The sequence below is a fragment of the Leucoraja erinacea genome, chromosome 34, assembly GCF_028641065.1.
Source record: "Leucoraja erinacea ecotype New England chromosome 34, Leri_hhj_1, whole genome shotgun sequence".
In the NCBI taxonomy this organism is placed as follows: domain Eukaryota; kingdom Metazoa; phylum Chordata; class Chondrichthyes; order Rajiformes; family Rajidae; genus Leucoraja; species Leucoraja erinaceus.
In genome coordinates this window covers 6,300,768-6,315,985 of record NC_073410.1, presented here as the reverse complement: position 1 = coordinate 6,315,985, position 15,218 = coordinate 6,300,768, and the positions used below count along the sequence as shown (strand labels likewise).

At 45.5% G+C, this 15,218-nt stretch overlaps 1 protein-coding gene across 1 annotated transcript in view; it reads right to left on the bottom strand.

The window, feature by feature from the left end:
- Positions 1-15,218, bottom strand: part of spock2 (SPARC (osteonectin), cwcv and kazal like domains proteoglycan 2) — a 60,126-nt gene that overhangs the window by 17,182 nt on the left and 27,726 nt on the right. Inside the window, exon 3 of the mRNA XM_055661746.1 lies at positions 1,984-2,098. Coding sequence (XP_055517721.1) covers positions 1,984-2,098 — 115 coding nt within the window. The remainder of the gene's footprint in view (positions 1-1,983; positions 2,099-15,218) is intronic.

Genomic DNA, 15,218 nt, shown 5'->3' with positions numbered 1-15,218 from the left:
TGGGTTGCCGCTGGCAACTGGGCATAACTTCAGATACTTGAGGGCGATGGCTGATGAATCGCGGATGGGATTTGTAATAGTGCAGTGTCTCGGAGGGTGAGGGTGACTGAGTCCCAGTTCAGGGGAACAAACTTCTCTCTCAGAAACATTCTGTCAGCTATCACTGCTGGGATAAACAGCCCAGACGCTAATGAGCCTCGGTGCGTATTCTGTAGACAGAAAGGTGGCAGTAGACATGTCAATTAAAAATGAAGCCACACTGATCACAATGTATGTTCCCCGGTATTAATATATTCTCTGCTTTAAGTTTTGTGGCCAATCTACTTTTAATTTAATGAGCAAATAAACGTATAAAATCAAATTAAAATTCTAAAACATTGAAAATCTGATTTTTTTTAAACTTTATTTTTAAGAAGCAATTGTACAAGGATAAGATAATCGACATAACAATGATACAATTATCGTACAGCTTCATTTTTAACCTTATAACCTAAATTTTAAAAAAGGGGAAAAAAGGAAAACAATGAAAGGAAAAGAATGAAGGAAAAAAAATACAAAAGAGCAGGAAACAGACCCCTAAGCTACCAGAGCAGTGCAGAAAAGAAATAAGAAATGAAAAGATGGAGATATACCTCCCCCTCCCCAACCCGTCCCTAGCGTCGGATTACATTTTAATTTGTGTTTAACCATTCTGCTATTGCAGAAATTCAGTAAAAGGTAACATTGTCTTAAGAAATTGATCTGTTTTTTAAAAACTTTTTTGAGATGCTGTTACACTTCACCAGTGTATACTGTCACGCCAAGACAATGATGAACTCCTGCACAGAACTCCAGTAAACAATTCAGTATGTGCTTCCCTTAAACAACTCCTTCTATGACAGAAGCACGTCTTTAATTATCTCATTATGGAAATGTAGTTATTAATGTTTGGATGATGTGCATGTGTGTGCTGTATGTGTTTATTCACGCATGTGTCCTATCACTGAAGGTTGTGTGTGTGTCGTTAGTAAACTGTACATCATTATCAATTGTAATGCCATGATTAAGATGTGTTTTATTATCACTTGCGTGTGTATGTGAATGCGTTGTGAAAATGTAGGTCAGCATGGCGATGTCTGTGTGTGTGTGTGTGTGTGTGTGTGTGTGTGTGTGTGTGTGTGTGCGTGCATGTGTGTGCGCGTGTGTGTGTGCATGTGCATGTGTGTGTGCGTGCGTGCATGTGCGTGTGTGTGTGTGCATGTGTGCGTTGTGTGTGTGTGTGTGTGTGTGTGTGCATGTGCGTGTGTGTGATCAGCTAGTTATAGTAATTTATAATTAGTTATACCTGGGCCATAATTCTGGTTTTTAAAATGAGAACAGGTTTGTATACATGCTACCTGCGTTAAGTGAAAACAAAAACTGCAGTTGCTGGAAATTTAAAACAATCCACAACAAAATTTAAGGCGTCACGGTGGCGTAGCGGTATAGCTATGCCACGAGAGGGCCAGAGACCCGGGTTCGATCCTGACTAAGGATGCTGTCTGTACGGAGTTTATACGTTCTCCCCGTGACCTGCGTGTGTTTTTTTTCCCGGAGATCTTCGGTTTCCTCCCACACTCCAAAGACGTACAGGTTTGTAGGTTAACTGGCTTGGTGTAAGTGTAAAAATTGACCCTAGTGTGTGTAGGATAGTGTTAGTGTGCAGGGATCGTTGGTCGGCGCGGACTCGGTGGGCCGAAGGGCCAGTTTGCGCGCTGTATCTCTGGCCTAAACTAAAAAACAGAAAATGCCAGAAATACTCAGCAGGTCACATTACGTCTTTGGGAAGAGAAACAGAGTTCACCGTTCATCAGAAAGGGTGGCGAAAAGTCTCTGACCTGACACCTGACCTCCGCTTCTCTTCGCACAGATGTGGCCTGACCTGCTGAGCATTTGCAGCATTTGTTGCCGTTTGCTTCTTGCATTGTGTGGCTGGGTTGGTGTGTGACACCATGACTGACTGACCTGTGTTGTAGCTTCTTGCGGCTGATGCACATGGCCTTCCTCTGGCCCTGGGAGATGCACACCTTGTGTCGACTGCACTTCACCTTCTGACACGGGTCCTTGGTGGGATCCAATGCTGTGGGGAGAATCGCACATCAGCTACTTCCAAATTACAGCAAATTGCCCCCAGTCCCTCTCATATTCATTCTTTAAAAAATATATATTTTTATTAGTTTTTTTCAAAAGCAAAAACAAAAGAACAAAAAAGTTATGATAAACATAACAGTGATATTGATACACAGGGATCAGGGTTACATTAATGGCAGGTATAACCTAAATATGAGCCCAGTGTCAAAATACACATTGAATATCGGCCTCCCGGTCTCTGTAAATATAGTTAAGTATTTAAAAGAGAACATATGTAGAAAAACAAAAAGAAAAAAAAGAGAAAAAAACAAAAAAACAAAATCCCCCTAAACTAAAGAAGAAAAAAAAAGCAAAACAGAATCTGGGCTGCAAAGAGTTTCAACAATTTAAGTCCTTGTTTGTCGTACAGCAAAATGGCGCAGACAAACCCAGGCATTTCTTTGGTTACACAAAAAGCTGGAGAAACTCAGCGGCTGTAGTTCCCTCTTAAACACCAGGCATTTCTTTCCTTTCCAGAAGTTGATACCATGAGGCAAACACCCAGGCCCAGTGCTCTTCCATCATTTAGTCAGCTTGCTCTCCCCCTAATATTCATTCTAATCAAGGACTCATAGCCAGCTTCTTGCCCCCAGTCCCAATCTCACGGCAGGCACGAGCTGACATCAAGTTGCTGACAATAGGAAAGAAATATGGCCTATGTGGCAACGTGAGCTGAGTGTGTGGGCAGCAGGAGATGGGTTCCAGCCTGGTGAGCGACATTAAAAGCATGTGTGGGTGACACCCATTATTCATATCCACCGCCTACTGAAGTCAACCTGTGAAAATTAGTGCAATTCAGGATTGGTGCTACTTGTATCTAACACCAGTCAGGAACTTCTCCCTTCCATTGCCCTTGCCCTCCAGGCTCAATTTAATTCCAATTAATATAATTATTAATATGAATATAATATCATTTTAATATAATTGTAATGTATAATGTAACATTATTATCAGTTAATATATTTCACGTGCCACCTTATATTTTAACCTCCCAGACCCGCCGTAGTCATCTCACAAAACAAGACTCCAAGTATTATATTTACTAGACCAAGTGGGACCCTTGTGTTGGGGGCGGGGGCGTTGGGTGGAGTTTGTGGGTGAAGCGAGCACCACTCTCTCGCATACTCTCCTGTCCCCTCCACCTACTCCCAGACCTCTCCTCCCACATTATTTAGATCCAGCTTCCATCCCCCCTGCTCCCACACCCCATCCCAATCTCCTGGTCCGCTCCTGATGGCAGTAAGTGGTGGCAGAGGGCAGGGTGGAGGAGGGCAGCTGGAGTGGTGGAGAAGGGAGCCCAGCCGTGCCGCAGGGGGGAGTGTTTGCACATGGCTCCCATTTGATCAACAGGATTTATTCTGGCCAGGCAGTATCTCCAGAGAAAAAGGCAGGGTGACATTTCGGGTCGGAACCCTTCCTTCAGATTTTCATTAGACCTCAAAAGTCACCCATCCTTTTTCTCGGGAGATGCCGCCCGACCCGCTGAGTTGCTCTATCCTGTCTCTTCTGTTCCTCTCTTCCTCCTCTAGACTCTGTAATCTCTCTTTTCACTGGCTTCCCCCTCAATGACTCCCTTCGACATTAACTGCGGGTACATTTTGAGCCGTGGTTACCCACTTGGAGCTTTGAGGTCTGTCAGTGGGTGTGTGCTGTGGTATCATTGACAGAACCTTTGCAACTGAAGCATTGGCCGCTAGTTATTCCAGCTTTAGTTCTGCAGCAGGCAATATATTTTCCAGGGTCTGGCTCCCTCTAGGGGATCTAACTCATCGACAGATGAGAAAATGGACAAAGTGGTTTTTATACCCGCATCCGATCCTACAAAGACACAGATAATACTTACTGAGATTGTATTACGAATCTACAAAGAGTTTAGCATTACACCAGACCAGTAGGGTGGCACGGTGGTGCAGCAGTAGAGTTACTGCCTTACAGCGCCAGAGACCCAGGTTCGATCCTGACCATGGGTGTTGTCTGTCTCCCCGTGACCTGCGTGGGTTTTTCCCAGGTGCTCCGGTTTCCTCCCACACTCCAAAGACGGACATGTTTGTAGGTAAATTGGCTTCTGTAATAATTGTAAATTGTGTGTAGGATAGTGCTCGTGTATGGGGATCAATGATTGGTGCGGACTCGATGGGCTGAAGGGCCTGTTTCCGCTCTGTATCTCTAAACTAAGCTAAAAGTCAAAATCCTCTCTCTCTTCTGCTCCTCTCGCCCTCCTCTAGACTCTGTAATCTCTTTTTTCACTGGCTTCCCCCTCAATGACTCCCTTTGACATTAACTGCGGGTACATTTCGAGCCGTGGTTGAACATTTCGAACCAAACTTGAAGGAATGTTTTGTAATGGGCCTTAGCTTTAAACTCAGGCAACATTCCACAAAGAACTCATGATATTCACAGTATGAAACGCAATCATCGCACGATGACTGCCTTCTAGAAGGTTCTGAGCCCTTGGCTTTCTGCCAGAGTTCAAGTAGAAGTGTGTCTGAGGCATGCCTTGTGATGCCTGAGTCATATTCTGGTCAGGAGAGCAGTACAAGATGTTACAAGCTCTTGCTGTTGGCAACAACTCCAAGAGGCAGATTAATACTTTCATACAGTGGAATTTCTGGAAATTCCAGAACTAGATTTGGAAGGGGTTTGGACGAATACCTTGAGGGGGAAAAAAAGATCAAACAAAGGTACGGGGGAGGGGGGAGGATAGACACAAAATGCTGGAGTAACTCAGCGGGACAGCCAGCATCTCTGGACAGAAGGAATGGGTGACGTTTCGGGTCGAGACCCTTGTCGCTGAGTTTTTTTGTCTACCTTCGATTTTTCCAGCATCTGTAGTTCATTTTTACATATAAGATCAAGTGACATTGGAACAGAATTAGGCCAATTGGCGCATTGAGTCTGCTCTGCCATTCAAAACTGGCCAATCTATTTTCCCCTCCCAACCCCATTCTCCTGTCTCTCCCCGTAACCTTTTGACACCCTTACTAATCAAAAGCCTATCGAGCTCCAGAGGTCAACACACGTTGCCATAGCAACAGGTTTAGCTTGGGTTAATCATGTCACGTGTATACCTCACCTTGCTAACCAGATCACCCATTGCCCCAGGGATAAATACTAATCATATCCCTGTGTTTAAGAGGGAACTGCAGATGCTGGAGAATCGAAGGTTACACAGAAAAGCTGGAGAAACTCAGCGGGTGCAGCAGCATCTATGGAGCGAAGGAAATAGGCAACGTTTCGGCCCGAAACGTTGCCTATTTCCTTCGCTCCATAGATGCTGCTGCACCCGCTGAGTTTCTCCAGCTTTTCTGTGTAACCTAATCATATCCCAGCCTGGCTCAACATTCTCTGGGTTGACTGAAGACGCTACTATATCATGGGTTGGGGGTGGAATCAAGGTCCTTTGAGGAACGCCAATTTTTGCGGTCCTCATTCTAAGACCTTCGGTAACTGGATACAAAGCAGCCACTGACAAAAGTTCTCAGCCAGTAAAAATTCTGTGACTGTGGATGTACAAGCCCCCCCCCACCTCCCCAATCGCCCCCATTAACAAGACAGCGACTGCGTTGTTTTCTGACACAGAAACAGACCTTTCAGCCCATCTAGCCCATACCAATGACAGAGCTCCATACGACTCTACCTGCTCTGGCATTTTATATAAAGGTAGACACATTACGCTGGAATAACTCAGTGGGAAACATAGAAACATAGAAATTAGGTGCAGGAGTAGGCCATTCGGCCCTTCGAGCCTGCACCGCCATTCAATATGATCATGGCTGATCATCCAACTCAGTATCCCGTACCTGCCTTCTCTCCATACCCCCTGATCCCCAGGACAGGCAGCATCTCTGGAGAGAAGGAATGGGTAATCTCTCGGGTCGAGGCCCTTCTTCAGACTGAGAGTCAAGGGAGAGGGAGACGCAGAGATATGGAAGGGTAAGGTGTGAAAGCGAGAGATCAAAGGAGGAGGACAAGGAAAACGTAGAATAGATCATTGTTAGCCAGGGGAAGGTGACAATGAGGCTTACAAAGAGCAAATGTAATCAGAGGACCATCATTCCCTCTCTCTCTCATGTACTGCCCCTTCAAACGCACCGATGCACACATCTCCCATGATAATGGTTTCCACATTCTCACCACCCACTGGATAAATAAGTTCCACCTTAGCTTCTTCATGGATTTGTCTTAGAAACATAGAAAATAGGTGCAGGAGTAGAGGCCATTCGGCCCTTCGAGCCTGCACCATTCGCCATTCAATATGATCATGGCTGATCATCCAACTCAGTATCCTGTACCTGCCTTCTCTCCATACCCCCTGATCCCTTTAGCCACAAGGGTCACATCTAACCTCCCTCTTAAATATAGCCAATGAACTGGCCTCAACTACCTTCTGTGGCAGAGAGTTCCACAGATTCACCACTCTCTATGTGAAAAATGTTTTTCTCATCTCGGTCCTAAAAGACTTCCCCCTTATCCTTAAACTGTGACCCCTTGTTCTGGTCTTCCCCAACATCGGGAATAATCTTCCTGCATCTAGCCTGTCCAACCCCTTAAGAATTTTGTAAGTTTTTATAAGACCCCCCCTCAATCTTCTAAATTCTAGTGAGTACAAGCCGAGTCTATCCAGTCTTTCTTCATATGAAAGTCCTGACATCCCAGGAATCAGTCTGGTGAACCTTCTCTGTACTCCCTCTATGGCTTACGCTCTGAGCTTTTCATTCTCACTTTCCTCTTGTTGTTTTATACCTCTGAGTGTCACTGCTTAGCTGCAAGGGACAGAACGCTTTACCCCACGGACAATTTTACACACTTTTTCTATGTGATGCTTCAAGTCATGGTGAAACCCCCCCTGAGGGAGTGAGCAGTTCTTAAGGTCAGCCTTGTTTTGCAGTGAAACCACTGGTGCGTAAAGGGAATTGCCAATACCCCAGGGGTGAGCCGGGAGTTGTCAGTATTACACGCGGCTGTTGAGATCCAACCCGGGAGAAAATGCTGGAGTAGATTACACAAGTCTGGTTCATCAGGTCACTGGCAAGTAAGACGTCAAGTTGTTGTAAGGAAGCTACCAAGAGACGCAGATTGGTTAAGTAACTGAGCTAAGATGCGGCGAATGGTGCGTAATATGGTGAATGTGACATTGTACGTTACAGCAGGGAAAATAAAACACATGGTGAGAGAACAGAGAGGACTGAGGTACGGAGTGACCTGGGTATCCAAGTACATGATTCAATAAAGACTAGTGTACATAGGGTGGCACGGTGGCACAGCGGTAGAGCTGCTACCTTACAGCACCAGAGACACGGGTTCGATCCTGACTATGGGTGCTTGTCTGTACGGAGTTTGTACCTTCTCCCCATGACCTGCGTGGGTTTTCTCCGAGATCTTCGGTTTCCTCCCACGCTCCAAAGACGTACAGGTTTGTAGGTTAATTGGCTTGGTATAAATGTAAAATTGTCCCTAGTGTGTGTGTGTGTGTGTGTGTGTGTGTAGGCTTGTGTTAATGTGCGGGGATCGCTGGCTGGTGCGGACTCAGTGGGCCGAAGGGCCTGTTTCCGAGCTGTATCTCTAAACTAAAAGTACACGGTTTCGGATTTCTGATAGAGGAGGCCATTCAGCCCATTGAGAACATGCCAGCTCTCTGAGCAATCTCATCATTCCTCCTTCTCTACTTATTTCCATGTAGCATTTTCCCTCTCAAATGTTCATTAACCCCCCCCCCCCCCCCCCCCCCCCCCCTTGATTTTCTCAACATCTACATCTATATTTTGGGGGGAATTGGCGAACCAATTGCAACGGTATTTCAACACAGTGTGGCATTACTCTCTTGGGCTCTTTGTAAGAAGATGAATTTCACTGTGTTAGCACTTGGCATCATTGACCCATTGAACCTTGCATGCCTTTAGGATGTGAGAGGAACCCATGGAGTCACAGGGAGAACTTGCTAAATGCACACAGACACCAGCGGAGGTCAGGGTTCAACCCCAGTCACTGGAGCTGTCATGCAGCGGCACTACCTGCTTCACCGCTGCAGAGCCCGAGGTCATTAGGAACGCTAACAAAATGTTGTTTCTTCCCACAAGAATTGAATGCAATAGAAAGGGGGTGGCGGGGGGTGGGGTGGAGGGTGTTTACCCATTACTTTGTGTAGGAAGGAACTGCAGATGCTGGTTTAAACCGAAGATAGACACAAAAAGCTGGAGTAACTCAGCAGGACAGGCAGCATCTCTTGCCAGAGACATTTATTTTGTGTTTACTTCCATCAACACTGTGACGGACACCTGTCACTACCACAGGCAGTCAGCCTGAAGACAGGGTGAAGGCAGGTTTATCCCTGATGCTGACTACCTGCTATGGACCTGGTCCAGTAACTATATCTTTCAGTGAGATACACAGAACTGCAGATGCTGGAATCTTGAGCTAAATCTCTCCATCTTTCTCCTTACTCCTTGCAACCAATCCTCCTGACCAAATTGTTAATCTTAACACCTCGTTCTTTGTCCATGGTCAGTTTTTCCCCGACCCATTTTCATGCTTATTAAGTGGCTGAAAGGCACTGTAGGGTCACAAACTTGTTAGTAAACTCCCCTGGATAGTCTATCACCGCAGTGTATTTTCCTAAAGCACATTAGCTCTCCGTCTGTAGCCAAGTTGGACTGTTGCTGGTCCAAAAAGCATTACACTAAACATAGAAGCTGTCTAAAAGCCAGAGAGAAACTGTAGTCTAAAACCTTTAATGATTTCATTAAATAATCATTAAATGCTCACTAATGGCAGAGTTGCTGGGAATATATTTCCCATCCGAGAGATTGTAGATATTAATGCATCTTTCCATATCCCTGTGCTGTCTGAAGGAATATATCCCTCAGCACGTCAGAAACTGAAGACCATTTCAGGTCCTCAGCAGCGTTATCATCTGGTAGCCACTCAAGTGACTGAGACACACGATGGAGTTGATTCCTATTCCAGGGACCCAAGTTCATAAAATCCAGTCTGTTGTTCCCACTGCATTACCGAAGAAATACTACATAGCAGGGGGTGTGAACAAGTCACATACCCTCACCACAACACCATTAAAAAAAAAAAAGAACAGGGAGTTCTTATCCAATATCTTGGCTAATATTTATCCTTTTTATTAAAAGTTGGCTGGTCGGCATCACACAAATTGGCTGCTGTGTTTGCCACATTACAACTACATGAGTCAACCGCCTCTCTTCTCGAAGCTTTCTAAACGGCTGGTCTCACTCAGAGAGCGGTGGGTATGTGGATCAAGATGCCAGAGCAGGTAGTAGAGGCAGATGGTATAATAACATTTGAAATGCACTTGGACAGATACTTAGATAGGATGGGTTTGGAGGGATAAAGGCAAACACAGGCAAATGGCACCAGCTTAAGCAGGGCATCTTGGTCGGCATGGATGGGTTGGGCTGAAGGGCCAGTTTCCGTATTAGGACCGAAGGGCTGTATGACTCTGTGACTCAGAAAGGTGAAGCTTCATTTGGCAGTACCGCTTCAGTGACTCTGGTTCCCATCTTGGCCTCTGGTGCTCTCTCTGCAGAGTTTGCATGTCCTCCCTGTGACCGTGTGGGTTTTTGAAGTAGGGTTTGTCTAAACCCCGTCCTCCAGAGATACAGCCTGACCTGCAGAGCCCATGCAAGATTGCAGCATCTGCAATTCCTGTATCTTCCACTGTCTGAGAGGACAGCTGGATTTGGGCTAAGACACTTCCATATTCTGAAACATTTCTGTTCTTGGGAAAAAAAACAATGAACTGCAGATACTGGTTTCCAAAATAAAAGTCAAAGTGCTGGAGTAAATGAACGGTAAAGGCAGCAGCTCTGGAGAACATGGGTAGGTGTTGTTTTGGGAGGGGACCCTTCTTCAGATAAGGGGGAGGAGGGGGTGGGGGGAGAAGAAAGTTGGAAGAGTGGAGAGGTAAGACAAATGTTGGCAGGCAGGCAGGTTGATACAGGTGAGGGGGTTATGTGTTAGCCAGGTGGTTGGACAAAGGGCAGAGCTGAAAAGACAGAAGGTGTGAAACAAAAGATTTGAAGTTGTGAATTGAGAGGAAAGGAAGTAGGTGGGAAGAAAGGGGGAGGGGAGAAATAGATGCAAGTACAGGAGTGGCCCTGGGGAGCTGAGAAGAGAATGGAATGAGGGGGGGGGTTGTAATTACCTAAAATTGGACAATTCAGTGTTCAGTTATAAGCTATCCATGTGGAATATGAGGTGCTGTTCCTCCAGTTTGCAAGTGGTCTCACTCTGGCAATGGAGGAGGCCCAGGACAGAAAGGTCAGTGTGGGAATGGGAAGAGGAGTTAAAATGATCAGCAACTGGGAGATCCAGAAACCTTTGCCTTCGCGATGCTGATGTTCAGAAAATGGTCTCGCTGATGTGGAGGAGGACACATCTGGAACACCGGAGATGCAGTAGATGAGGTGCACGTGAACCTCTGTCTCACCTGGAAGATCTACCGAGTACTTCCAGCATTTCTGTTTTTGTTTCAGATTAATCAGCATCTGCAGGGTTTGTTTTTTTTTAAATTCTGGTTATCCCATGCAGCATTTATCTCAAAATTAATGTACTGAATGCAGACAGTCTGGTCATTGCCATGTTGTTCAGTGTAGGAGCTTGCTGGTCTGCAAACATCCTGCTGTAATTCAGGCTGTACGAGTCTCTGCATCTCAAAAGTATTTAATTGCCTTCAAAGTGCTCTGGGATATCCCAAAGTGCACTGAGCAATGCAACTTTGCTTTTCCAAATTTACACTAATTTTACACAGGTTCGATTTTCAAAAGTACCAGAGCACTCTTAATACTCTCATGGAACATATTAGTGCCAGGGTCATATAATAAGTTAATGTTCACCCTGGCTAAACTAGCAAGGTCAATTAGGAGTCTTTCTTATTGATGTGGGCCTGTTGTTGATGAAGGTCTTGCAGGATTGAAGTCATAGGAACAGAAAATAGGTGGAGTAGGCCATTCGGCCCTTCGAGCCAGCACCGCAATTTGATATGATCATGGCTGGTCATCCAAAATTCCTGCTTTTCCCCCATATCCCTTAATTCCGTTAGCCCTACGAGCTAAATCTAACGTGTTCAAGAAGGAACTGCAGATGCTGGAAAATCGAAGGTAGACAAAAATGCTGGAGAAACTCAGCGGGTGCGGCAGCATCTATGGAGCGAAGGAAATAGGCAACGTTTCGGGCCAAAACTCTTCTTCAGACACTTAGAGAGTTAAATCTAACTCTCTTGAAAACATCAAATTAATTGACATACACTGCCTTCTGTGGCAGTGAATTCCACAGATTCACTACTCTCTGGGTGAAAAGGATTTTCCTCATCTCAGTCCTAAATGGCCTACCCCTTATTCTTAAACTGTGACCCCTGGTTCTGGACTCCTTCAACATGGGGAACATTTTTCCTGCATCTAGCCTGTCCAATCCCTTAAGAATTTTATATGTTTCTATAAGATACCCGCTCATCCTTCTAATTCCCAATTCGACCCATTCTTTCATCATATGTCATTCCCGCCATCCCGAGAATTAACCTTGTGAACCTACGTTGCACTCCTCAATAGTAATAATGTCCTTCCTCAAATTAGGAGACCAAAATACTCCAGGTGTGGTCTCACCGGGGCCCTGTACAACTGCAGAAGGACCTCCTTGCTCCTAAACTCAAATCGTGTATCAACATGGTATTATAATCCAGAAGACTTTCTCTTGGAACATATTGAGTTTGCATTTCCATAGCGCCTTTCATATTCAGTAATCCAAATTACAACCACCACCCTACTTCTGCATTGAGGTCAGTGTTAATAATATGGGAGATATCAGACAATTTGTAACTAGAGGAGAGGACTGTGATAACTGGTTTCACTGCTGTTCCTTGGAGGATAATTATCAGCCAGGACAACAGTGAACAGAGCCTGGCCTCCTCTTTTCAAAACTGTGCCATGGGAATATTTATGACGCATAAGAAAACAGAAATGGGCCGAAGGAACTGCAGATGCTGGAATCTTGAGCAAAACACAAAGTGCTGGAGGAACAGTGCCAGTCACCGAGTTCCTTTAGCACAGAGAACAGATTGGGGTTGGATTTAACACAAAAAAATGTGCTGGAGTAACTCAGCGGGACAGACAGTATCTCTGGAGTAAGGAATGGGTGACGTCTCAGGTCGAGACTCTTTTTCCTGAGATGCTGCCTGTCCCGCTGAGTTACTCCAGCTTTTTGTGTCTATCTTCGGTTTAAACCAACATCTGCAGTTCCTTCCTACACAATTAATTTATTGGGCTGCAGGCCCTAAGATCAATGGCAATAAAGAATGAAGCACTTTCTTATCTGCATTGTTGCCAACATGCATATTCACAGAACCAGGCAGCAAATAAAATCACTGTGGCCCCTGAGTTGGGACTTAAGAGGCAATTCACACTGTTGCCTCACTGTTTTTGCTCAGTGCGCACGACCATATCTATTCAATTACATCAGAAATCTTTAGCGTGTTGGACCTACACGCAAGAAGCAAGGTAGCATATTATTGATGTTTGAAGTCTGAAGAAGGGTTTCGGCCTGAAACGTTGCCTATTTCCTTCGCTCCTAGATGCTGCTGCACCCGCTGAGTTTCTCCAGCAATTTTGTGTACCTTAGCATATTATTGATGTCTGCCTCGGACTGTTCTTGCCACAGGGATTCTCAAATCCACTGGATAAAGTCAGATAAAAATGAACAGTTTACCACCACGAGTTACTGGCTGGGTCACGTCTACCAACTGTTAACAGTTTTGCTTGTGCAATCCACACACGTCTTCTTCAAGCTTGTCAGTGGGTGGGATTCACCCGTATCTCATCTCATTGATCTTCTCCCCTACAACTTTCAAGTGCGGAGACTCCTGGACTCACAGATTGGTTTGTAAGCCCAGGACTGCAAGTGTGCTAAAGAGAGACACAAAATGCCGGACTAACTCAGCAGGGACAGGCAGGCAGCATCTCTGGATAGAAGGAATGGGTGACGTTCAGGGGTTAAATCCGAACTGTCCAGTTATTGGGTGTAGGTTAACCAGAAAGCAGAAGTAACGCACTATCTCTACAACAAGATATGCCCACCTTGAAGAAGTTCTCCTCTTCTCTCCGGAGACAGTTTCACAACCTCCTCTCTAACTGTCCCCCATCTGTGATCCCTCCTGCCCTCCAACTGTACGACCACATTCTCCTCCATGGCCACAGCGAGCAGCACCGGAAATTCAGCACCTCATATTCCGTTTGGGGAGTCTGCACCCCGGGGGCATGAACATCGAATTCTCCCAATTTTGTTAGTCCTTGCTGTCTCCTCCCCTTCCTCAGCCCCCCCTGCTGTCTCCTCCCATCCCCCAGCCTTCTGGCTACTCCTCCTTTTCCCTTTCTTGTCCCCACCCACCCCCGCCCCCGATCAGTCTGAAGAAGGGTTTCGGCCCGAAACGTTGCCTATTTCCTTCGCTCCATAGATGCTGCTGCACCCGCTGAGTTTCTCCAGCTTTTTTGTGTAACCTCCTAATCTCTACAACATGAGTTGGGGTTTAGCAGTGTGAATGACCCGAAACGTCTTCTCTCCAGAGATGGAGCATGTCCCGCTGAGTTGCTCCAGCATTTTGCGTCTATCTTCGGTTTAAACCAGCATCTGCAGTTCCTTCCAACAACTGAAAGAGTGCTATGTTTGGTGTCCTTGAGGAGAGTAACAATTAGGCCCAAGGCTGCCTGATTATCAAAGGCTCAGGGCCGTGCTGCATTGGGTGACGCAGCAGGAGGTCCTTCAACTAACCTAAAGAACATAGGACAGAACAACACAAGAACAGGCCCACAATGTCTGTACCGAACATGAAGCCAAGATAAACTAATCCTCTCTGCCTCTATTCACTGCATGTCCCGTGTGCCTATCTAAAAGCCTCTTCAATGCCATTCTTATCAGCCTCCATCACCACCTTGTTCCATGTACGCACCACTATCCTTATCAAAACTTGCTCTGCAAAGTTCCCTTAAACTTTCTCCATCTTCCCTTGATCTTTGACATTTCCACTGAGAAAAAGGTTCTGACGAAGGTCTCGATCCGAAACGTCACCCATTCCTTCCCTCCAGAGATGCTGTCTGATCCGCTGAGTTACTCCAGTTTTTTGTGTCTATCTTCGGATTAAACCAGCATCTGCAGTTCCTTCCTGCACATTCTGACTATCTACGTTATATATTTCTGAGGTCTCTCTCAACCTCCTACACTCCAGAAAAAACAATCCAAGTTTGTCCGAATATCTATTAGCTTTACTACTTATTACAGTCTTTGTTATGTTATCAAATTCACCTGGGTTTGAAACTGTATAATCATAGGCTAGTAATTGCATCAATTCTTCATTAGGTGGTGTTACAGAGCAACAGAATATAATGCAAGAGGCACAAGGATCTGTGAATCATGAGTAAAGCACAAAGTGCTTGAGTTACTCACTGGGTCAGGCAGCATGGAAAGAGACATTTTGGGTCAGACCCTTCTTCACAAGGTGATACAAAATAGAAGGAGTGGCACTGTGGCGCAGCGGTCGAGTTGCTTCCTTACAGCACCCGGTTGCGATCCTGACTGCTGGTGCTGTTTGTATAGAGTTTGTACGTTCTCCCTCATGGGTTTCCTCCGGGTGCTTCGGCTTCCAGTCGCACGCCAAAGACGTATACATTTGTAGGTTAATGGGTTCTGTAAAATTGAAAATTGTCTCTAGTGTGTGGGAGAGTGCTAGTGCATGGGGTGATTGCTGGTTGGCGCAGACTCGGTGGGCCAAAAGGACAGTTTCCGCACTGTATCTCTAAACAATGTACCTCCGTGACTGCCGATCACCCCCCCCCTCCTCCCCTCGGACACTCCTCCCACAGGAAAAAAGAAGTCTATGACTGTTTGCATGTAAACAGATTTATTTATTGAAATCATATTCTATGTCGCTCTACCAGGGAGATGCTAACTGCATTTCGTTGTCTCTGTACTGTACACTGACAATGACAATTAAAGTTGAATCTGAATCTGAATCTGAACTAAACAAAAACAAATTAAAGTCTACTCTGGCATCTACCAAA